This window comes from Tamandua tetradactyla, chromosome 20 (assembly GCF_023851605.1).
Source record: "Tamandua tetradactyla isolate mTamTet1 chromosome 20, mTamTet1.pri, whole genome shotgun sequence".
Taxonomy (NCBI): Eukaryota; Metazoa; Chordata; class Mammalia; order Pilosa; family Myrmecophagidae; genus Tamandua; species Tamandua tetradactyla.
This window is the reverse complement of record NC_135346.1, coordinates 4,282,844-4,306,505: the sequence shown is the minus strand read 5'-3', so window position 1 is coordinate 4,306,505 and position 23,662 is coordinate 4,282,844. Positions and strand designations below refer to the sequence as shown.

The window sequence follows — 23,662 nt, the reverse complement described above, 5'->3', positions numbered from 1 at the left end:
TCCCCCTAAGATCAGGAACAAGACAAGGATGTCCACTATCACCACTATTATTCAACATTGTGTTGGAAGTTCTAGCCAGAGCAATTAGGCAAGAAAAAGAAATACAAGGCATCAAAATAGGAAAGGAAGAAGTAAAACTATCACTGTTTGCAGACGATATGATACTATATGTAGAAAACCCAGAAAAATTCACAACAAAATTACTAGAGCTAATAAATGAGTACAGCAAAGTAGCAGGCTACAAGATCAACATTCAAAAATCTGTAGCTTTTCTATACACTAGTAATGAGCAAGCTGAGGCGGAAATCAAGAAACGAATCCCATTTACAATCGCAACTAAAAGAATAAAATACCTAGGAATAAATTTAACCAAAGAGACAAAAAACCTATATAAAGAAAATTACAAAAAACTGTTAAAAGAAATCACAGAAGACCTAAATAGATGGAAGGGCATACCGTGTTCATGGATTGGAAGACTAAATATAGTTAAGATGTCAATCCTACCTAAATTGATTTACAGATTCAATGCAATACCAATCAAAATCCCAACAACTTATTTTTCAGAAATAGAAAAACCAATAAGCAAATTTATCTGGAAGGGCAGGGTGCCCCGAATTGCTAAAAACATCTTGAGGAAAAAAAACGAAGCTGGAGGTCTCGCGCTGCCTGACTTTAAGGCATACTATGAAGCCACAGTGGTCAAAACAGCATGGTATTGGCATAAAGATAGATATATCGACCAATGGAATCGAATAGAGTGCTCAGATATAGACCCTCTCATCTATGGACATTTGATCTTTGATAAGGCAGTCAAGCCAACTCACCTGGGACTGAGCAGTCTCTTCAATAAATGGTGCCTAGAGAACTGGATATCCATATGCAAAAGAATGAAAAAAGACCCATCTCTCACACCCTATACAAAAGTTAACTCAAAATGGATCAAAGATCTAAACATTAGGTCTAAGACCATAAAACAGATAGAGGAAAATGTTGGGAGATATCTTATGGATCTTACAACTGGAGGTGGTTTTATGGACCTTAAACCTAAAGCAAGAACACTGAAGAAGGAAATAAATAAATGGGAGCTCCTCAAAATTAAACACTTTTGTGCATCAGAGAACTTCATCAAGAAAGTAGAAAGACAGCCTACACAATGGGAGACAATATTTGGAAACGACATATCAGATAAAGGTCTAGTATCCAGAATTTATAAAGAGATTATTCAACTCAACAAGAAAAAGACAGCCAACCCAATTACAAAATGGGAAAAAGACTTAAACAGACACCTACCAGAAGAAGAACTACGGATGGCCAAGAGGCACATGAAGAGATGCTCAATGTCCCTGGCCATTAGAGAAATGCAAATCAAAACCACAATGAGATATCATCTCACACCCACCAGAATGGCCATTATCAACAAAACAGAAAATGACAAGTGCTGGAGAGGATGCGGAGAAAGAGGCACACTTATCCACTGTTGGTGGGAATGTCAAAGGGTGCAACCACTGTGGAAGACAGTTTGGCGGTTCCTCAAAAAGCTGAATATAGAATTGCCATACGACCCAGCAATACCATTGCTAGGTATCTACTCAAAGGACTTAAGGGCAAAGACACAAACGGACATTTGCACACCAATGTTTATAGCAGCGTTGTTTGCAATTGCAAAGAGATGGAAACAGCCAAAATCTCCATCAACAGAAGAGTGGCTAAACAAACTGTGGTATATACATACGATGGAATATTATGCAGCTTTAAGACAAGATAAACTTATGAACCATGTAATAACATGGATGGACCTAGAGAATATTATGCTGAGTGAATCCAGCCAAAAACTAAAGGACAAATACTGTATGGTCCCACTGATGTGAACAGACATTCGAGAATAAACTTGAAATATGTCATTGGTAACAGAGTTCAGCAGGAGTTAGAAACAGGTTAAGACAATGGGTAATTGAAGCTGAAGGGATACAGACTGTGCAACAGGACTAGATACAAAAACTCAAAAATGGACAGCACAATAATACCTAATTGTAAAGTAATCATGTTAAAATACTGAATGAAGCTGCATCTGAGCTATAGGGTTTTTTTTGTTTTTGTTTGCTTGTTGGTTTGTTTGTTGTTGTTGTTTTTTACTATTACTACTACTTTTATTTCTTTTCTTTATATTAACATTTTATATCTTTTTCTGTTGTGTTGCTAGTTCCTCTAAACCGATGCAAATGTACTAAGAAACAATGATCATGCATCTATGTGATGATGTTAAGAATTACTGAGTGCATATGTAGAATGGTATGATTTCTAAATGTTGTGTTAATTTCTTTTTTTTTTTCCATTAATAAAAAATAAATAAAAAAAAAATAATTTGGCATTTCTGTTTACAGTAGCTCTGAAAATTTTCCCAATTTCACAAAGCCATTTTCCAGTGTTGCCATGAAATAGAGACTGCAGATTCTAGGTGTAAAAGATTCTTTCTGAAACCAATGTTAAGTCAAAGAAATATAAAGCAAGGTATTTACTAAATTTATGGATCTAGTAAACTAAAAAGAGTGAAACCTAGGAAAAGTTACTATTTTATAGAAGAAATAAAGATCTGCAAAAGCTGAGTTTGGGTTGTATAATATGTTACACAGTTTGGATCTACAGCATCTGCTAATAAACACACATGCCCTGTACTTATTCCTGCCCTGTGTCCTAGATTCTTCCCTCTCCACCCAACAATCTACTACTTACGCCAAATATTATAGATATGAGACCAAATCATCCCAGCTAATCTAGTGAACAAGGTTAGTGTAATGCGCTGGTGTGAAGTGTGAGATTAAAAAAATATCCCTTTCAATCTTCATCAAAGTTCTGCTGTAGAAGAAAATTGACAACCAAATTCTTTCTTCTCGCAAGCAAAATATGCTTGTATCACAGATTCTTCAGGAAATCCTAATGCCTTTAATTTTTCTATAGCTTCTTTTTCCTGAGGTGTCACTTGAATGCAGTTCTTATGATCACTTCCAGTATCTGCTATTCCTCACTGCCACCTCCATCCCCTCCTCCTTGACCACCTGCTTCTTGAACTGGTTCACTTAACATCTGAATAAAATGCTCCTGGTGTTGGCTAATTTGCTGAAGTGACTGAATAGGTCTTTTTTTTTTTTTTTTTTTTTTTGTGTGTGTGTGTGTGTGTTTTTTATTAATTAAAAAAAGAATTAACAAAACAATTAGAAATCATTCCAATCTACATGTACAATCAGTAATTCTTAATAACATCACATAGTTGCATATTCATCATTTCTTAGTACATTTGCATCGATTTAGAAAAAGAAATAAAAAGACAACAGAATAAGAATTAAAACAATAATAGAAAGAAACAAAAACAAAAACAAAAAACCTATACCTCACATGCAGCTTCATTCAGTGTTTTAACATAATTGCATCACAATTGGGTAGTATTGTGCTGTCCATTTCTGAGTTTTTATATCAAGTCCCATTGTACAGTCTGTATCCCTTCATCTCCAATTATCCCTTCTCTTTAATTAACGGAAAAAAAGAAATTAACCCAACATTTAGAGATCATACCATTCTACACATGCAATCATTAATTCTTAACATCATCACATAGATGCATGATCATCATTTCTTAGTACATTTGCATTGGTTTAGAAGAACTAGCAACATAACCGAAAAAGATATAGAATGTTAATATAGAGAAAAAAATAAAAGTAATAATAGTAAAATCAAAACAAAACAAAACAAAACAAAACAAAAACCTATAGCTCAGATGCAGCTTCATTCAGTGTTTTAACATGATTACTTTACAATTAGGTATTATTGTGCTGTCCATTTTTGAGTTTTTGTATCTAGTCCTGTTGCACAGTCTGTATCCCTTCAGCTTCAATTACCCATTGTCTTACCCTGTTTCTAACTCCTGCTGAACTCTGTTACCAATGGCATATTTCAAGTTTATTCTCGAATGTCCGTTCACATCAGTGGGACCATACAGTATTTGTCCTTTAGTTTTTGGCTGGATTCACTCAGCATAATATTCTCTAGGTCCATCCATGTTATTACATGGTTCATAAGTTTATCTTGTCTTAAAGCTGCATAATATTCCATCGTATGTATATACCACAGTTTGTTTAGCCACTCTTCTGTTGATGGAGATTTTGGCTGTTTCCATCTCTTTGCAATTGTAAATAATGCTGCTATAAACATTGGTGTGCAAATGTCCATTTGTGTCTTTGCCCTTAAGTCCTTTGAGTAGATACCTAGCAATGGTATTGCTGGGTCGTATGGCAATTCTATATTCAGCTTTTTGAGGAACCGCCAAACTGCCTTCCACAGTGGTTGCACCCTTTGACATTCCCACCAACAGTGGATAAGTGTGCCTCTTTCTCCGCATCCTCTCCAGCACTTGTCATTTTCTGTTTTGTTGATAATGGCCATTCTGGTGGGTGTGAGATGATATCTCATTGTGGTTTTGATTTGCATTTCTCTAATGGCCAGGGACATTGAGCATCTCTTCATGTGCCTCTTGGCCATCCGTATTTCCTCTTCTGAGAGGTGTCTGTTCAAGTCTTTTTCCCATTTTGTAATTGGGTTGGCTGTCTTTTTGTTGTTGAGATGAACAATCTCTTTATAAATTCTGGATACTAGACCTTTATCTGATATGTCATTTCCAAATTTTGGTGAAGTGACTGAATAGGTCTTTTGACCTATTTGTTGTAGCAATGCTGGAAACAGGGAAGGATTCTGTTGAATTATTTGTCTCATCTTTTGGAACTGAGGCTGATTTCCTAAAATTTCAAGCGGATGTCTTCCAGAACTTGTTGTTGTACTTGTGGTTGTAGTTGCTGCAGCTGCAGTCACTGCTTCAGACAGAGGAGCCCTGGTACTAGTTCCTGTGGGGTCCACCACAGTATGACTTTCTCTATCTCCAGGGATTCCCATTAAGATTTTCTCCACTGCTCTGTCAGGATTGTTGAAACTGGCTCTCAGGGCTGCACTTACTATCTCTCATTCATAGTCCATTGACATGATCTCAGTTACCATATTCTCATAAGACTGACTTGTCAGAAGTGCACTTGTTGCAGCTTCAAAAAGGTTTGACCGAGAAGAATCTCCCAATGGATGTGCTGTAGCTGATGTTGGGCCAGTGGCTGCTGGTGTCTCTGCTGGCCACTTCCTGGTCAATGTTTATTTTGAAGGTTTGCTGCTGGAGAGTCTTCAGGTGAGCTGAAGTTAGATTAGATAGTGCACTACTAATATAAAGTTTGCATCAAATAAACATCCCTTCCTTTCGTCTCACACAGAATTTGAAATTTTAAAATACACCCAATATCATTTTACCATTATTCTGATTTACCTTGTCCTATACAGATCAGCTTCATTCATGTCTGTAATTGAAGTGTGGTCACATTTTTAGCGTGTTAACAGTTGTATGGAGTAATGCTGACTTTCATAGCTGCAGAATTTTACCTCTGAATCTCGGGTGTCACACAAATATCCAAAGTTCCATGGAGAGACTAAGTTACACACAAACAGCTCAGCATTTCAGAATTTAGAAATAACAGTTAGAACTCCAGAGTATATGTGACTGCTGTAGGAGATTACAATCTAGAACCTTTACAATAGGCCCTCAAATTCAATTCTCTGGGTTTGTACTTCAGCTAATCCATATTAGTGAGGCATTATAATATTTGACTTTTCATTTCTGTCTTACTTCACTCAACTTACTCTTCTCAAAGTTCATTCACCTAGTTGCATGCCTCACAACTTCATTCCTTCTTGCAGTCACTCAATAGCCTTTGTGTATATACACCACAGTTCTCCTTCCAGTCTTCAGCCGATGTACCCTTAGGTCACCTATATCCATTGCAAATTGGGAACACTGCCACCATAAACAGAGTGTGCAAATGTCCATTCCTACCCCCCTCTCAGTTTCTCCAAGTATTACACCTAACTACGGGTTGCAGGATCCTGTGACAATTCCACCCCTCGCCTCCTGTGGAGCCACCACACACCCTCTAGAAGGGTTTTACCACTTCCCCACCAACAGTGAATAAGGGCAGCTCTCTCTCCACATTTTCTCCAGCACTTGTATCTCCCTGTTCACTTTTTAAAAATTTTATTCACACATCATACAATCCAATCCAAGTAAAAAAATCAAGGTTCCTGGTACAATCACACATGCCTTCACCACCAAATCTTTAAGAGGTATTTAATTGTTTACCTTAGGCATCACTAAGTAACACCATCACAGTCCTTATTCTCTCTCTTTCCTTCTGGTGTCAAACATGTCCCCAGCCCTCCTCCATCAACCGTGCTTACACTCAGCTTCACTCAGTATACTTACAATATTGTGTTACCAGCGGATTATATTGTGCTATCCATTTCTGGGTCTTTACAGTCAGTACTGTTGAACATTCTGTACTCCTTCAATATCAATGGCCCAATCTCTACTCGCTTCTTATGTCCTGATAACCTGTTTCTCTACTTTAACTCAAAAGTTCACTTATTAATGCTAATTCGTATTATTGAGACCATACAGTGTTCTAGTTTGCTAGCTGCTGGAATGCAATATACTAGAAATAGAATGGCTTTTAAAAAGGGGAATTTAATAAGTTGCTAGTTTACAGTTCTAAGGCTGAGAAAATGTCCCAATCAAAACAAGTCTATAGAAATGTCCAATCAAAGGCATCCAGGGAAAGATACCTTGGTTCAAGAAGGCCAGTGAAATTCAGAGTTGCTTTCTCAAGTGGAAGGGAACATGGTGAACACAGTCAGAATTTCCCTCTCGGTTGGAAGGGCACATGGCAAGCAAGGCGTCACCTGCTACCTTCCCCTTCTGGCTTCCTGTTTCATGAAACTCTCCAGGAGACTTTTTCCTTCTTCATCTCCAAAGGTCTCTGGCTTGTGGGCTGTCTGCTTCTCATGGCTACATCATTCTTCTCTGCTCTCTCTGAATTGCTCATTCTCCAAAATGTTTCCTCTTTTATAGGACTCCAGTAAACCAATCCAGACCCACCCAAATGCGTGGAGACACGTCCCCCCTAATCCATTTTAACAACCACTCTTGATTGTGTTACATCTCCAAGGAGATTCAAACATACAGTATTGAATGGGGATTATTCTGCCTTTATGAAATGGGATTTTGATTAAAACATGGCTTTTTTAGGGTCCGTACATCCTATCAAACCAGCACATACAGTATTTGTCCTTTTGTTTCTGGCTAATTTCACTCAGCATAATGTCCTCAAGTTTCATCTCCATTATTACAAGCTTCATGACTTTACTCTCTTACTTCTGTATAATATTGCATCATATATATATATACCACATTTTGTTTAGCCACTCTCCATTGATGGACATTTTGGCTGTTTCCATCTCTTCTCTCTCGAATACCACAGTGTCTTGATAATTGTATTATAGTAAGCCTTAACATTGGGTAAAGTGGTTCCTCCCACTTTGTTCTTCTTTTTCAAGATTGTTTTAGCTATTCTGGAGTTTGTTTCTTTTCATGTAAACTTTAGAATAAGCTTTTAAGTCTTAAAAAAGCTTTGTGAGATGTTAAAAATAATTTGATTAAATTATACATTAATTTGGAGATAATTGATATATTTACTATGTTGTGTTTTCTAATCCATGAACACAATATTTATTTCTATTAATTTAAATCTTCTTTAATTTCTTTCATCAGCATTTAAAATTTTCAGCTTACAGACACTGTACAAGTTTTGTTAAGTGAATATCTAAGTATTCCATTTACTTTGGAGCAGTTGCAAATGGAATTGTGTTTTTAATTTTGGTTTGCACATGTTCATTGTTGTTATATGAAAATGAGAATGATTTCTGAGGGCTGATCTTTTATCCTGTAACCTTATTTAGTTGTTGTTGGTTTTTGTTTGTTTGCTTTTGGTATATTCTTTAGGATTGTCTATCTAGACAAGTGTAAATAGAGACATTTTTATTTCTTCCTTACAAATTCATTTCTTATTTCTTCTTGTTTTCTTGAAGTGGCATGAAATTCCAGAAGTATGTTGAGTAATAATGTTGAGAGTAGACATGCTTGTCCTTTTTCTGAATACTAGGTGAGATGCACTCAGTCTTTCACTCTTAAATGTGATAACTGTAGGCTTTCTCTATATGCTTTTTATCAAGATGAGGCAGTTCTATTTTATTCCTAACTTGTTGAGAGTTTTTATCATGATAGAGTGTTGGATTTTATCAATTGCTTTTTTTGCATTAATTGATAAGATTGTATGATTTTTCTTCTTTATCTTGCTGATATGACAACATAACCTATGTTCATTCTGCATTGATTTCAACTAATTGATTTTTCTCCTCACTTTTGGTTATATTTTCCTGCTTCTTTGCATAGTTGATAATTTTTTATTGCATTTCAAACATTGTGAATTGTACCTTGTTAGGGCTTGATATTTTTATATTTTTATAAATATACTTGAGCTTTGATCTGGGAACAATTAAGTTACTTGGCACAGTTTGTTCTTTACATGTTTTATTTCTAAAGCGGGACAAGAAGAGTGCTTACTCCAGTACTGATTATTACTCACTACTGAGTCAAGACCTTTCTGTGAACTCTACCTAATGCCCAGGTATATTTATGGGTTTTTCCATTCTGACTTTTAGGAATAGGCACTATTCCCACCACTTCTTTTTTTTATTAATTAATGGAAAAAAAAGAAATTAACCCAACATTTAGAAATCATACCATTCTACATATGCAATCAGTAATTCTTAACATCATCACATAGATGAATGATCATCGTTTCTTAGCACATTTGCATCGGTTTAGAAGAACTAGCAACACAACAGAAAAAGATATAGAATGTTAATATAGAGAAAAAAATAAAAGTAATAATAATAGTAAAAAAAAAAAACCTATAGCTCCGATGCAGCTTCATTCAGTGTTTTAACATGATTACTTTACAATTAAGTATTATTGTGCTGTCCATTTTAGAGTTTTTATATCTAGTCCTGTTTCACAGTCTGTATCCCTTCAGCTCCAATTACCCATTATCTTACCCTGTTTCTAACTCCTGCTGGACTCTGTTACCAATGACATATTCCAAGTTTATTCTCGAATGTCAGTTCACATCAGTGGGACCATAGAGTATTTGTCCTTTAGTTTTTGGCTAGACTCACTCAGCATAATGTTCTCTAGGTCCATCCATGTTATTACATGCCTCATAAGTTTATTCTGTCTTAAAGCTGCATAATATTCCATCATATGTATACACCACAGTTTGTTTAGCCACTCGTCTGTTGATGGACATTTTGGCTGTTTCCATCTCTTTGCAATTGTAAATAATGCTGCTATAAACATTGGTGTGCAAATGTCCGTTTGTGTCTTTGCCCTTAAGTCCTTTGAGTAGACACCCAGCAACGGTATTGCTGGGTCGTATGGCAATTCTATATTCAGCTTTTTGAGGAACCGCCAAACTGCCTTCCACAGTGGTTGCACCATTTGACATTCCCACCAACAGTGGATAAGTGTGCCTCTTTCTCCGCATCCTCTCCAGCACTTGTCATTTTCTGTTTTGTTGATAATGGCCATTCTGGTGGGTGTGAGATGATATCTCATTGTGGTTTTGATTTGCATTTCTCTAATGGCCAGGGACATTGAGCATCTCTTCATGTGCCTTTTGGCCATTTGTATTTCCTCTTCTGAGAGGTGTCTGTTCTAGTCTTTTTCCCATTTTGTAATTGGGTTGGCTGTCTTTTTGTTGTTGAGTTGAACAATCTCTTTATAAATTCTGGATACTAGAACTTTATCTGATATGTCGTTTCCAAATATTGTCTCCCATTGTGTAGGCTGTCTTTCTACTGTCTTGATGAAGTTCTTTGATGCACAGAAGTGTTTAATTTTGAGGAGCTCCCATGTATTTATTTCTTTCTTCAGTGCTCTTGCTTTAGGTTTAAGGTCCATAAAACCACCTCCAATTGTAAGTTTCATAAGATATCTCCCTACATTTTCCTCTAATTGTTTTATCGTCTTAGACCTAATGTTTAGATTTTTGATCTACTTTGAGTTAACTTTTGTATAGGTGTGAGATACAGGTCCTCTTTCATTCTTTTGCATATGGATATCCAGTTCTCTAGGCACCATTTATTGAAGAGACTGTTCTGTCCCAGGTGAGTTGGCTTGACTGCCTTATCAAAGATCAAATGTCCATAGATGAGAGGGTCTATTTCTGAGCACTTTATTCAATTCCATTGGTCGATATATCTATCTTTATGCCAATACCATGCTGTTTTGGCCACTGTGGCTTCATAATATGCCTTAAAGTCCGGCAGCGTGAGACCTCCAGCTTCGTTATTTTTCCTCAAGATACTTTTAGCAATTCGGGGCACCCTGCCCTTCCAGATAAATTTGCTTATTGTTTTTTCTATTTCTGAAAAATAAGTTGTTGGTATTTTGATTGGTATTGCATTGAATCTGTAAATCAATTTAGGTAGGATTGACATCTAAACTATATTTAGTCTTCCAATCCATGAAGACGGTATGCCCTTCCATCTATTTAGGTCTTCTGTGATTTCTTTTAGCAGTTTTTTGTAGTTTTCTTTATATAGGTTTTTTGTCTCTTTAGTTAAATTTATTCCTAGGTATTTTATTCTTTTAGTTGCAGTTGTAAATGGGATTCATTTTTTGATTTCCCCCTCAGCTTGTTCATTGCTAGTGTATAGAAATGCTACAGATTTTTGAATGTTGATCTTGTAACCTGCTACTTTGCTGTACTCATTTATTAGCTCCAGTAGTTTTGTTGTGGATTTTTCCAGGTTTTCGATGTATAATATCATATCGTATGCAAACAGTGATAGTTTTACTTCTTCCTTTCCAATTTTGATGCCTTGTATTTCTTTTTCTTGTCTAATTGCTCTGGCTAGAACCTCCAACACGATGTTGAATAATAGTGGTGATAATGGACATCCTTGTCTCGTTCCTGACCTTAGGGGGAAAGTTTTCAATTTTTCCCCATTGAGGATGATATTAGCTGTGGGTTTTTCATATATTCCCTCTATCATTTTAAGGAAGTTCCCTTGTATTCCTATCTTTTGAAGTGTTTTCAACAGGAAAGGATGTTGAATCTTGTCAAATGCCTTCTCTGCATCAATTGAGATGATCATGTGATTTTTCTGCTTTGATTTGTTGATATGGTGTATTACATTAATTGATTTTCTTTTGTTGAACCATCCTTGCATACGTGGGATGAATCCTACTTGGTCATGATGGATAATTCTTTTAATGTGTTGTTGGATTCGATTTGCTAGAATTTTGTTGAGGATTTTTGCGTCTATATTCATTAGAGAGATTGGTCTGTAGTTTTCTTTTTTTGTAATATCTTTGCCTGGTTTTGGTATGAGGGTGATGTTGGCTTCATAGAATGAATTAGGTAGTTTTCCCTCCACTTCGATTATGTTGAAGAGTTTGAGGAGAGTTGGTACTAATTCTTTCTGGAACGTTTGGTAGAATTCACATGTGAAGCCGTTTGGTCCTGGACTTTTCTTTTTAGGAAGCTTTTGAATGACTGATTCAATTTCTTTACTTGTGATTGGTTTGTTGAGGTCATCTATTTCTTCTTGAGTTAAAGTTGGTTGTTCATGTCTTTCCAGGAACCCGTCCATTTCATCTAAATTGTTGTATTTATTAGCGTAAAGTTGTTCATAGTATCCTGTTATTACCTCCTTTATTTCTGTGAGGTCAGTAGTTATGTCTCCTCTTCCATTTCTGATCTTATTTATTTGCATCCTCTCTCTTCTTCTTTTTGTCAATCTTGATAGGGGCCCATCAATCTTATTGATTTTCTCATAGAACCAACTTCTGGTCTTATTGCTTTTCTCTATTGTTTTCATGTTTTCAATTTCATTTATTTCTGCTCTAATCTTTGTTATTTCTTTCCTTTTGCTTGCTTTGGGGTTAGTTTGCTGTTCTTTCTCCAATTCTTCCAAGTGGACAGTTAATTCCTGCATTTTTTCCTTTTCTTCTTTTCTGATATAGGCATTTAGGGCAATAATTTTCCCTCTTAGCACTGCCTTTGCTGTGTCCCATAGGTTTTGATATGTTATGTTTTCGTTTTCATTCACCTCGAGATATTTACTAATTTCTCTTGCAATTTCTTCCTTGACCCACTGGTTGTTTAAGAGTGTGTTGTTGAGCCTCCATGTATTTGTGAATTTTCTGGCACTCCGCCTATTATTGATTTCCAACTTCATTCCTTCATGATCCGAGAAAGTGTTGTGTATGATTTCAATCTTTTTAAATTTGTTAAGACTTGCTTTGTGACCCAGCATATGGTCTAGCTTTGAGAATGATCCATGAGCACTTGAGAATAAGGTGTATCCTGCTGTTGTGGGATGTAATGTCCTATAAATGTCTGTTAAGTCTAGCTCATTTATAGTAATATTCAGATTCTCTATTTCTTTATTGATCCTCTGTCTAGATGTTCTGTCCATTGATGAGAGTGGTGAATTGAAGTCTCCAACTATTATGGTATATGAGTCTATTTCCCTTTTCAGTGTTTGCAGTGTATTCCTCACATATTTTGCGGCATTCTGGTTTGGTGCGTAAATATTTATGATTGTTATGTCTTCTTGTTTAATTGTTCCTTTTATTAGTAGATAGTGTCTTTCTTTGTCTCTTTTAACTGTTTTTCATTTGAAGTCTAATTTGTTGGATATTAGTATAGCCACTCCTGCTCTTTTCTGGTTGTTATTTGCATGAAATATCTTTTCCCAGCCTTTCACTTTCAACCTATGTTTATCTTTGTGTCTAAGATGTGTTTCCTGTGGACAGCATGTAGAAGGATCCTGTTTTTTACTCCATTTTGCCAGTCTATGTCTTTTGATTGGGGAATTCAGTCCATTAACATTTAGTGTTATTACTGTTTGGATAATATTTTCCTCTACCATTCTGCCTTTTGTATTATATATATCATATCTGATTTTCCTTCTTTCTACACTGTTCTCCGTACCTCTCTCTTCTGTCTTTTTGTATCTGACTCTAGTGCTCCCTTTAGTATTTCTTGCAGAACTGGTCTCTTGGTCACAAATTCTCTCAGTGACTTTTTTCTGAAAATGTTTTAATTTCTCCCTCATTTTTGAAGGACAATTTTTCTGGATATAGAAGTCTTGGTTGGCAGTTTTTTTCTTTTAGTAATTTAAATATATCATCCCACTGTTTTCTAGCTTCCATGGTTTCTGCTGAGAAATCTACTCATAGTCTTATTGGGTTTCCTTTGTATATGATGGATTGTTTTTCTCTTGCTGCTTTCAGGATCCTCTCTTTCTCTTTGACCTCTGACATTCTAACTAGTAAGTATCTTGGAGAATGCCTATTTGGGTCTATTCTCTTTGGGGTGCGCTGTACTTCTTGGATCTGTAATTTTAGGTCTTTCATAAGAGTTGGGAAATTTTCAGTGATAATTTATTCCATTAGTTTTTCTCCTCCTTTTCCCTCCTCTTCTCCTACTGGGACACCCACAACACGTATAGTTGTGCGCTTCATATTGCCATTCAGTTCCCTGATCCCCTGTTCAAATTTTTTCATTCTTTTCCCTATAGTTTTTGTTTCTTTTTGGAATTCAGATGTTCATTCCTCCAATTCACTAATTCTAGCTTCTGTCTCTTTAAATCTACCATTGTAGGTCTCCATTGTTTTTTCCAGCTTCTCTACTTTGTCCTTCACTCCCATAAGCTCTGTGATTTTTTTCAGACTTTCTATTTCTTCTTTTTGTTCAGCCCATGTCTTCTTCATGTCCTCCCTCAATTTATTGATTTCGTTTTTGAAGAGGTTTTCCATTTCTGTTCATATATTCAGCATTAGTTGTCTCAGCTCCTGTATCTCATTTGAACTATTGATTTGTTCCTTCGACTGGGCCATATCTTCAATTTTCTGAGCATGATCCGTTATCTTCTGCTGGCATCTGGGCATTTAATCAGATTTCCCTGGGTGTGGGACCCAGCAGGTTGAAAGATTTTTCTGTGAGATCTCTGGGCTCTGTTTTTCTTATCCTGCCCAGTAGGTGGTGTTCATGGCGCTCATCTGTCTGTGGGTCCCACCAGTTAAAGATGCTGTGGCTCCTTTAACTTTGGAAAACTCTTGCTGTAGGGGAGGGTCGCCAGCCAAAGCAGCTTGGGTGAGTGCCAATCCGAATCTCCCAGCTGGCCCGGGAATCTGCACGTGGGGAGGTTCGCCAGCCTCCGTGGCTTGGGGGAGCGCCTCTCCATATTTTCCAGCCGGCCCGGGGCACCAAGCATGGTGGAGGGGCGCCAGCCTCTGCGGCTTGAGGGGATTGCCTGTCCAATTCTCCCAGCCAACCCGGGAAGGAGGGAGAGAGGGACTCCGGCCGCCTGCCACCCTGGCCCAGGGAAGCACGTGCCCCTCAGTGAGCTCACCGCAGCGTGTTCTCCCAGCCAGTCAGCCATTCCAGAATGGGGTATGCTGTCTTCTTGGTCTCTGTCATGGCTCTGAAAGCTGTTCTGTACCATTTCTACTTCCCTAGTAGCTGTTCTGGAGGAGGAACTAAGACCTGCGCGTCTTACTAAGCCGCCATCTTCTCCGGAAGTCTCTTGCCCATAGATTTTATTACATGCTGTAATTTCCTTTTGTTGGTTTCTTTTCCTGATTCTCAGTTTAGCTGCAACTATCTCCAGGAAAACCTTCAGCAGCTATCCCCCTACATATGTTCCCCAGTGCCATGCACATTCATGACACAGGATGTATCACACTGTACGTGTGACTGTTTCTCTCATTTATAGCTTCCACTAAACCAGCTCCTATGAAGACGGTCTACATATCACAAAGAGTCAGAGCTCAGGTTCAGGTTCCGGAATCAAGCACACTTTGTCCATATGTAGTTGGGCACATCCCTTAAGCCCTCTCTAATTCAATTTTCTCAAAGAAAAGTTTGGGCTAATAAATGCCATGCATTTCACTGAAATCCTTTAATGGACAACACTGGTATTTACCCTGTATTCACCAAAGCACAATCCTGCTTTCTATAAGAACTCTAGCTTTGTTCCCTTGTCTTTTTACAAAATCTAGTGACTCAAGGGAATATGACTTTTCCTTCAGTTCCAGGGATGGAGTTTTAATAATGGCTAATTTAATAAGTCATCCATGGAATCTGATCAACCTTGTCAGTTATTGGTTCAGTAATAGGGAAGTGATGGAACTTAACAGAGGGTTGCTGGGGGTAGCAACAAGTCTGGTCTTAGGAATTTCTCAATAAATATTGCTGGGTTTTGTTAGTGTAAGGAACATGGCTCCTTTACTTGAATTTTGAATAAATTTAACTTAATTCAAGAAAGTTGTATTACCTCACATAGAAAGTGGTTTAGCATGTCAAACATAAGAGGGCAGAAAAAACACAATGGTAGTGATCTTAGTATTATCAAAATCTAAAAGATAATCTTAATGGACTCCAAAGCAAAAGAAGACAATGGAATATACTTTTTTTATTATTGAGGTAAGAGACTTTGACTCATCCAAAAATAAGGATAAAACAAAATATTATAGGCATGAAACAAAATATTATCAGAGATTATATGGCACAAAGACCCACACTAAATTTTTGGAAGAAAAAAACAAAGAGATAAAGTCAAGGTATGCAAAAGAGATAGAAGAAGCAAGAGTGATTAAATACTTTGATAAAATTTATTTTTAGAGAAAGAGAGAAAGAACAGGAACAGAGAACAACATTTCTTTTCAATAATACATGGGATATTTTCAACAATAGACCATATATTAGAACATAAGTAAACCTTAATAAATGCCAAAAATTAAATACCATACAATGTTCACTAATCATAATGTAATAAAATATTAAATCAACAACAAAGAGCATCTTTAGGTATTGAAATGCTTGTTACCAAATAACACTTGGGCTAATTGTAGTCATAAAGGATATTCATAATCAAATGATTAGGAAAATTGCACATGCAAAATTTTGTGGGATTCAGTTAAAGTAATACTTAAGGGAAATATATAGCTTTAAATGCATTTATTATAAAATAAGAAATGTTAACAAGAAATGAAAATAATTTTCAATGTTAAAAATTGGAGAAAAGCAAGGAAGCATATCAAATAATAGAAGAAAGGCAAAAATAAAGATTAAGATATAAAGAAATAAAATAAAGGATAAGCAATTTTAAGATCAAGCAAGCCAAAAGCTAGTTCTTTGAAAAACCATTAAGTCGACAAATTTATGATAAGAGTGATTGTTAAAAAGGGAGTGGGAATCTACTTTAATTATATATAATTAAAATATATAAAGTATTTCAGAAGCAAAGAACTTAGAAATAATATTATGAACAGATTTACACTGCCAAATATGAAAACATGGATAATGAGATGTATAATTCCTAGAAAAATATGTCAGTACTGACATGGCAGTCAAAGACCACCTATATTCTAAAAATCCAAGTCCAGACGGTTTTCCATATGAGAATTTACAAATTTTTGAGGAGCAAGTAACTCTTTCAAGTTCTAGAAAGAAAGTGAGAAGAAAATGTGCTTCCATGAAAAGTATGCATTGTCCAGACCAGAAAACACCCCTCTGGGTTATTTAATTCTAATTCTATGGCAGCTGTTTAATACCTCTGTAAATTATAGACAGCTGATACTAATGCAAGTTAGTTTGTATCTGTAGACTTGCAAAATCTGTTCTTTCCTGTTGATGTTCAATTGAGTTCCCAACTCAAGCTAAAGAGAAGCCAGTTTTGCCTGTATTTGCACATTGATTTCAATACTCTTGATCTATTAATATAACTGCTTTTCAATTTCTCTTTTCAACTGTTTGTGACACCTTGATAATTTCCTCATTAGCTAGTAAAATAAAAACTTTTAACACATGCTTATTTTTACATTTGTATGTGAGTTATGATTTTACTTTTATTGAAAATTACATTTGAGTACAGAAAAATAATGGAAGCTACTGAGTTGAGGCTATTGTAATGCTGTCCAAAATTAGATAATAACAATGTCAAAAATATATATATAGTAATATTTTGTTTATGAAAACAAATGTTGAAAAAAGTCTCAATAAAATATTCACTAGCCAAATTTCTCAGGTAAAAGAATATTGTCAATTAGAATTTATCTTAGCAATAGAGGATGATTCAATATCAGAAAAGACTTCTTTAAAAGAATAAAGGAAATATATATATAATAATAATTTCAACTAATACAGTGAAGCATTTAATAATGACAAATACTTATGAAAATACCTCTTTATAAACTAAGAGTTGAAGGAAACTTCATTAGTTTTCATAAAGTACCTTTTTTGTGTAGGTAGTTCAAGCTATTCATATCTTACCAACTCATTTCCAATTGGATGTAAACTGATAAGTGGATATATGATAGCCCACTGTTTATTGGCACTATAAATTACACATTTTTACCTAAAGTCTTGGTTGAAAAAAAAGGACATGATAGGGAAACCACTGATAAAGAAGCTCAGTTGAGGCTCTGCTTTGGTCTTTCGCCCACCTCAGGAACATCTGCCAACCTTCTGACAGAAGCCTGGGCCTGGAACTCTGGTGTAGAAGTACATGGGGTAACATCTGTGCTGATGCAAAGATGTGCTGAGAATCTGAAAACACACAGGACTCATTTGTGTTAGTGTAAGGAACACAGCTCTTTTATCCACCAGTTTATACCTAGTACTTAATATCATGCCTGACAAGTAGTCATCAATAAATATTTCTTGAATGATTGAGCAAGTAAACTTGGTTAGAGAAGTATGATTGCCTAGAACCATTTCCTACCATGTGCCTCATGGTCCTACCTGAGGACATCTGAAACATAGATTGCTGGACCCTGCCCTCAGAGGTTCTAATTCCATAGGATTCAGATGGAGTCAGACCTTGAGAACCGCTAGTATAAACCATCCCCTGCACACACACCTTGGCAGGACAGTCCTTCCTTTACCCTTGGTTCCCATGATGTTTTATTTGTTCTCCCCATCCCTTAATTTTTGGAATCCTTATTTTCCTCTCTTATTTGTCTAGGGTTGATTTTAAGAAAGGGAGCAGGAGCTCATGCTCAATTGCCATCTTAGTAGAAACTCTTATGTGTGTTTCTTTTCTTTTTTTTTTTTTTTTTAGAGAGGGAGGAAGGGAAGGAAAGACAGAGAAGGAAGGAAGGATGGAAGAAAGGGAAACATTTTTAAACATTTTCTTGTTTTATTATATTTTGTTTGTTTGTTTGTTTTTTACATGGGCTGGGGCCGGGAATCGAACCGGGGTCCTCCGGCACGGCAGGCAAGCACTCTTGCCCACTGAGCCACCACGGCCCGCCCTCTTATGTGTGTTTCATATGTCAAAATTTCATTAGCTTTTTAAAGTATAAATGTACATTATTGTATGGATAAAATGCTGTAAACCATTGAGAATGACATCAAACTATTGAACAGTTCAAGGTTTTCTTTCTTCCTTTTAACTTTTTTCTATCTTTTTTCCTTTACTTAAACCATGATACCTTCAATAAAAATTCTCTAGGGCAGAAGTTAAAATTGGTAATGGGCAATAGTAATTGCAAGAGCAAGCCATGAGTTGATAGTGTTCAGAATTTATTGTTCTCTACAATAATTACAGTCTTTTAAAGTTTGACTACTGCATTATTATTAATAAACCTGTGTTTTGGTTTGCTAAAGTTGCTGAAATGCAATATACCAGAAATGGATTGGCTTTTAAAATGGGGATTTATTAACTTACAATTTACAGTTACTAAGTCACAAAAATGTCTAAATTAAAGCATCAACAGGATAACACCTAGACTCTGAAGACAGGCTGCCAACATCTGGGATACCTCTGTCACATGGGAAGGAACATGGCTGGTATCTGCTATTCCTTCATTCTTGTGTTTTTTTTCCCTTCAACACTATTTCCAGGGGCTTCATTTGTGTATCTTCTCTTAGCTCCTCCAGGGCTTTTCTCTCTAAGCTCCCTTGGCTTTTTTGTCCTCTCATAAAGAACTCCAGCAAAAAGATTAAGACCCATGTTGAATGAAGTGGGTCACATCTCAATTGAAATCACCTAAACAAAAAATTCCACCTAAACAGGTCTGCAAGCACAAGAATAGATTAAAAGAACATGAATTTTTCTGGGGTATATAATGGCTTCAAACCAGCACAGCCAGTAATATTATTTAACTATATTTGTATATAACTTCAAATTTATTTTTGTTTTCTAGAAGAAAGTGGTATTATCATTATTATTAATAATATATTTTGCCTCAATTTGGAATTCAGCTGAAAGTGAATATGATACATATTTATTAGCTATAAAAAATAAAGCTCTGCTGTAATGCCTAGAAGAAGGCCTTAAAGTGTTGAGTTCTCACACTTCCAGTTGAGTGGTGACCTCCTTCCAGACTTCAGATGCTTGGATCTATATAGATAATATTTAGTCCCTACACACTGTTCTGAGTAATATGTATTAACTCTTTTTATCTTTTCAACATCTCTAAGTGGTAGACACCATTATATTTATTCAAATTTTTCAGATCTCAAGAAGAAATGTTGTCATCTTGTTTGGTCTATGTTTGCATTGGGAAATGGGCATGAACTCTAAAGGAGGAATACAAAGAAAATGGAAAAGTTTTAGAGTCAAAAGAAAGGAGATAAGTTTATCCTTCCTTCCTCGTGAACTGTACCAAGGACTATTTGGATAAAAAGTGCCTTGGTTACTCAAGGTAGATCAGATTATTTTAATGTCTTATCACTTGCAAGCTTGATCTTAGTTGTTCTGCTTCCTTAACTGACTCTGAAGTCATGAGTTTGCCCCTGTACTGTGGAGCAGCTCACAACTTCCTCTGCAAATTGTGTGCAGACAGGTGAATGCATTTGTGAAGTGGGCATACGTGGGCAAAAACGGTGTTCTGTGTAATTTAGAGAGGCATATGTAATTTCAGGAATTTGAATCAGAAGAAATAAGTTTTGTAATGGTGCCATTAAGCCATGGATATGTTACCTTATTTTTATTTGTATGTTGAAAGTGTGTTTAAAAAGAACCTTTAACATTTTTATGTTTATCATGACATTTTGCCAAGATATAAGGCTCCTGAAAACAATAAAAAGAAATAAGCTGGCATGAGATTATAATCAGGTACAGAAACCTAGGGGTTTTTCATCTTTTCCAGTGGACGTCTCATGATCACTATATTCTTCATAGCTGCTATGACATCCTTGTTTCTGAGACTATAGATTAGAGGGTTCAGCATAGGGGTAAGGATGGCATTAAACATGAAGAGAGACTGGTTTAATTTGGGGGTCTCAGAGGAACCAGGCCTCATGTAGACAAGGATGGCAGGGCCAAAGTAGAGGCTGACCACACAGAGGTGGGTGGAGCAGGTGGCCAGAGCTTTGCTCCTGCCCTTGGGAGAGTTCATGTGGAGGACAGCCAGAAAGATGAGAGTGTAGGAAGCCAGAATGAGGCTCAGGGGAATGAGGACCACCAGAAAGCTTGAAATCACCACCGACTTCACATAAGCTGTAATGTTCTCACAAGTAAGCTTCAGGAGAGCCATGACCTCACATAAAAAATGTGGGATCTCTCTAGGGTGGCAGGTGGGAAAATGCATGGCATATGCTGTATGAACCAAGGACGTTACTGCCCCTCCCAACCAGGACACAATGACCATCTGTGTACAGATGGTGTGCCTCATGATGACTGAGTATTGCAGTGGGTTACAGATGGCGACATAGCGGTCGTAGGACATGAGGGTCAGCAGGAGGCACTCAGCAATCCCTAAGGTTAAGCTAAAGAAGATTTGCACTCCACAGCCAACCTGTGATATGTCTCTCTTCCCCGAGAAGAAGTTTGTCACCATTTTAGGGACAGAAGTTGAGATCAAGGCCATGTCGATGAGAGAGAGCTGGCTGAGCAAGAAGTACATGGGGGAGTGGAGTCTGTAATCCAGCCAGATGATGAGAATGAGCAAAGCATTGCTCATAACAGCCACAAGGTAGACCAGAAGGATGAGGCAGATGAGGATCATAAGATGGCTGAATTCAGGCCAGAGCCCCTGGAGAATAAAATCTGTGGTGACGGTACCATTGTCTCTTTCTTGATTGAACATCATTACCATGACTAAAAAGGCAAGGACATTTTTCCATCTGATGGCAAATTATTGTACAATTGGTCTTTCTCACTACTTCCCTGGGCTTCTGTTAACATGTTCCTCTTAATTTATTTCCTTTTATGGTATCTTTAGTATTGTAAAAAATTTCTCAAACACTCAAGATTTTCATTATTTCTCTCTCATAGATTACTTAGTAAACTTACACACCTAACTGATACAAACTAATAACCGATGGTAAACAAATAGGAACATAGGTGCATTTTAATGTTTTATCTACAAACATCCAGTAAATTTGATAAAAATTTATCATACATATTTCTTAAAGAACTAATATAGTCATTGCTTTAAGGTCCTTTGGAGATATAACTTCAACTAGGAGTCATGATCATTTTAGATTTTGAAAAAAAAAAACAAAATTTCACTCAGTGTTAAAAGGCTTCTTAGAAAATAGAGAGTTTTCTTAATGATGAGAAGTAGAGGCTTTGATAAACTGAAGGCAGAAAGGCCTTTTCAGAACTGTGTTTGGTCTGCAGTAAACTTTACCCCCCTGAGAGGTCAGGCCATTTGCAGTGAGCCTTCCACCACTGATGGGAAATGGAGCAAAGGGCATCAAAATGATCATCTTGGAGAGAAAATACAGGGAAAAGGGAAGAGGGCCAATGGCTTCAATAATGTTTTTGTGAAGCCACCTTTAGTCACTCCTGGACATTGAAGATGATCAATGCTTGTTTCTTGAATGCTGCTTGTTTTCTGACTTTAAGTGTCAGGTTTTCCTGATCCATGAAATTAATCCATGTGCTTATGTTAATGGTGAGAATTTCCAGTGTCCTTCTCTGTGAACATGTTATACAGGCAAGCAGGCAACTTTGTCCCAGGGACATAGAACTAGTGGTTCGCATGGTGTTTAGACAAAACACATTTAATTGGTGCCTGGCTCTCAGCAAAGTTGCACAACACCTTTGCCCTTTTTTCCCACAGACTGATCTATATGGATTACAGAGGAGAAAAGAAAGACAAGATTATGATCAATGAACATACATAGAAACCATGAAAACAATCAATATTTTTGGTCATTTTCTTGTCTTAAGCCAATTTATGGGAGGTCTTCTGTCTCTTCTAATGTGTCTTTCTTCTTGGGATGGTTTCCTTGGCCATCAGTTGCCCAGGGTATTCAGATTTCTGACACATTCAAAGTTTACTTCCAACAAATTATCAGTAACACGTATTGTTCTGAGATTTAACCTAATGTGTGGCATGGTGGGGTTACATATTTAGCAGAGGAAAGATGAATACCAAAAAAGTGATTCCTCTAATGCTGGAATGACAAGCAACAGAGGAGAGAAAATGGGAAAATTGTGGGGCTTTCTTGGTCCCTAACCAGTTGAGCTACAGAAAAGCATCCACACATTTATCTCACTGATCATACAATGTACACAGTACTTTGCACATTCCCCATATTCTCTCCATATTTTATACCAATCTTCCTTTAACTCACTTTACTTCCTGCCTTCTTTTCTTTCACCATCTTTATTCACACAATTTCATATTTTCTCCTCATCCCAAAGTTAAGTCTTCCACACAGTTTTACTACTGCCCTGTTATTCTCCCTTCTCATACCTATAGTCCTGAAGTAGACTCAGAATCAAACAGGGACCTGGTATTTCCTCTGAGATTGCTTTTAATTAAGCAACCGCTATCTACTTGGATGGGAGGATGGTTCTGCCCCTCAGAAACTTAAAAGGGTACAGGGAACACAGTGTTTCTGCTGATGGGTCTATTTCTACTCATTTCATCTCAAGGAGCAGCAAGGATTTGGGGTTTCCTTTTCCCCTTGCTCAATGTAAATATTTAAATTATCAATTTATAGTGAGAAAAAGATATTTTTGGAGTATTTGCTCCAGAAACAGAATCTATGTGCTCACTATTTAAATCATCCTTGTTGTAACAACTAGATGTACAACTTCGAATGCTCTTTGACACACAAAAATGGCAATTTGCAGAGCTGAACCAGGGTATGGCCTTAAAGACACTAATCATAGTGATATAATAGTTATTCAACACTCACCAAATGCTAATGTTATATAATTTACATGCAATGTTATGTAATTTAAATCTCTCAAAACTCCTATGAGATAATAATTAATTGTATCTCATTTATCAAAAAGAGCACTGAACCTTGGGGGGAATAGTGATTTTCCTAAGGAGTAAGAACCATAAAGTAACTGTAACAGTCTAACTCTGGAGCCTATACTCAACCTATGCAACAATTCATCAGAATCATGGAAGACTCTTGTTCAAACACAAAATTTCTGAAGCCCAGTCAAAACCTACTGGAATGGGTTCTGGGATTTTCAAAAGAACCCTTGTTATTTATAAAGTCAGAAAAATTGAGAAATTCTCCAGACAACCATAATGCTTCAAAGCCTTATAATACATATATAGTCTCAGAGAATATATTTACCTCTTCGTTCCTTGCAATCCTTAGTAGCTGTTCTTATCCCTTTCCTTCAGGGTATCAGCTCACAATCCAGGTAGAAAGAAGCACATCTCCACATCTCTGTTGAAACTTCC

At 36.6% G+C, this 23,662-nt stretch overlaps 1 protein-coding gene and 1 pseudogene across 1 annotated transcript; both read right to left on the bottom strand.

Annotated features, from left to right (window-relative positions):
• Nucleotides 1–2,832: 2,832 nt before the first annotated feature.
• Nucleotides 2,833–14,265, bottom strand: LOC143664786 (UV excision repair protein RAD23 homolog B pseudogene; annotated as a pseudogene).
• Nucleotides 14,266–20,125: 5,860 nt separating this feature from the next.
• Nucleotides 20,126–21,097, bottom strand: LOC143664784 (olfactory receptor 2AJ1-like). Its single transcript, XM_077138168.1, has one exon. It carries the CDS (start codon nt 21,095–21,097, stop codon nt 20,126–20,128), a length of 972 nt encoding a protein of 323 aa, XP_076994283.1.
• Nucleotides 21,098–23,662: the final 2,565 nt, after the last annotated feature.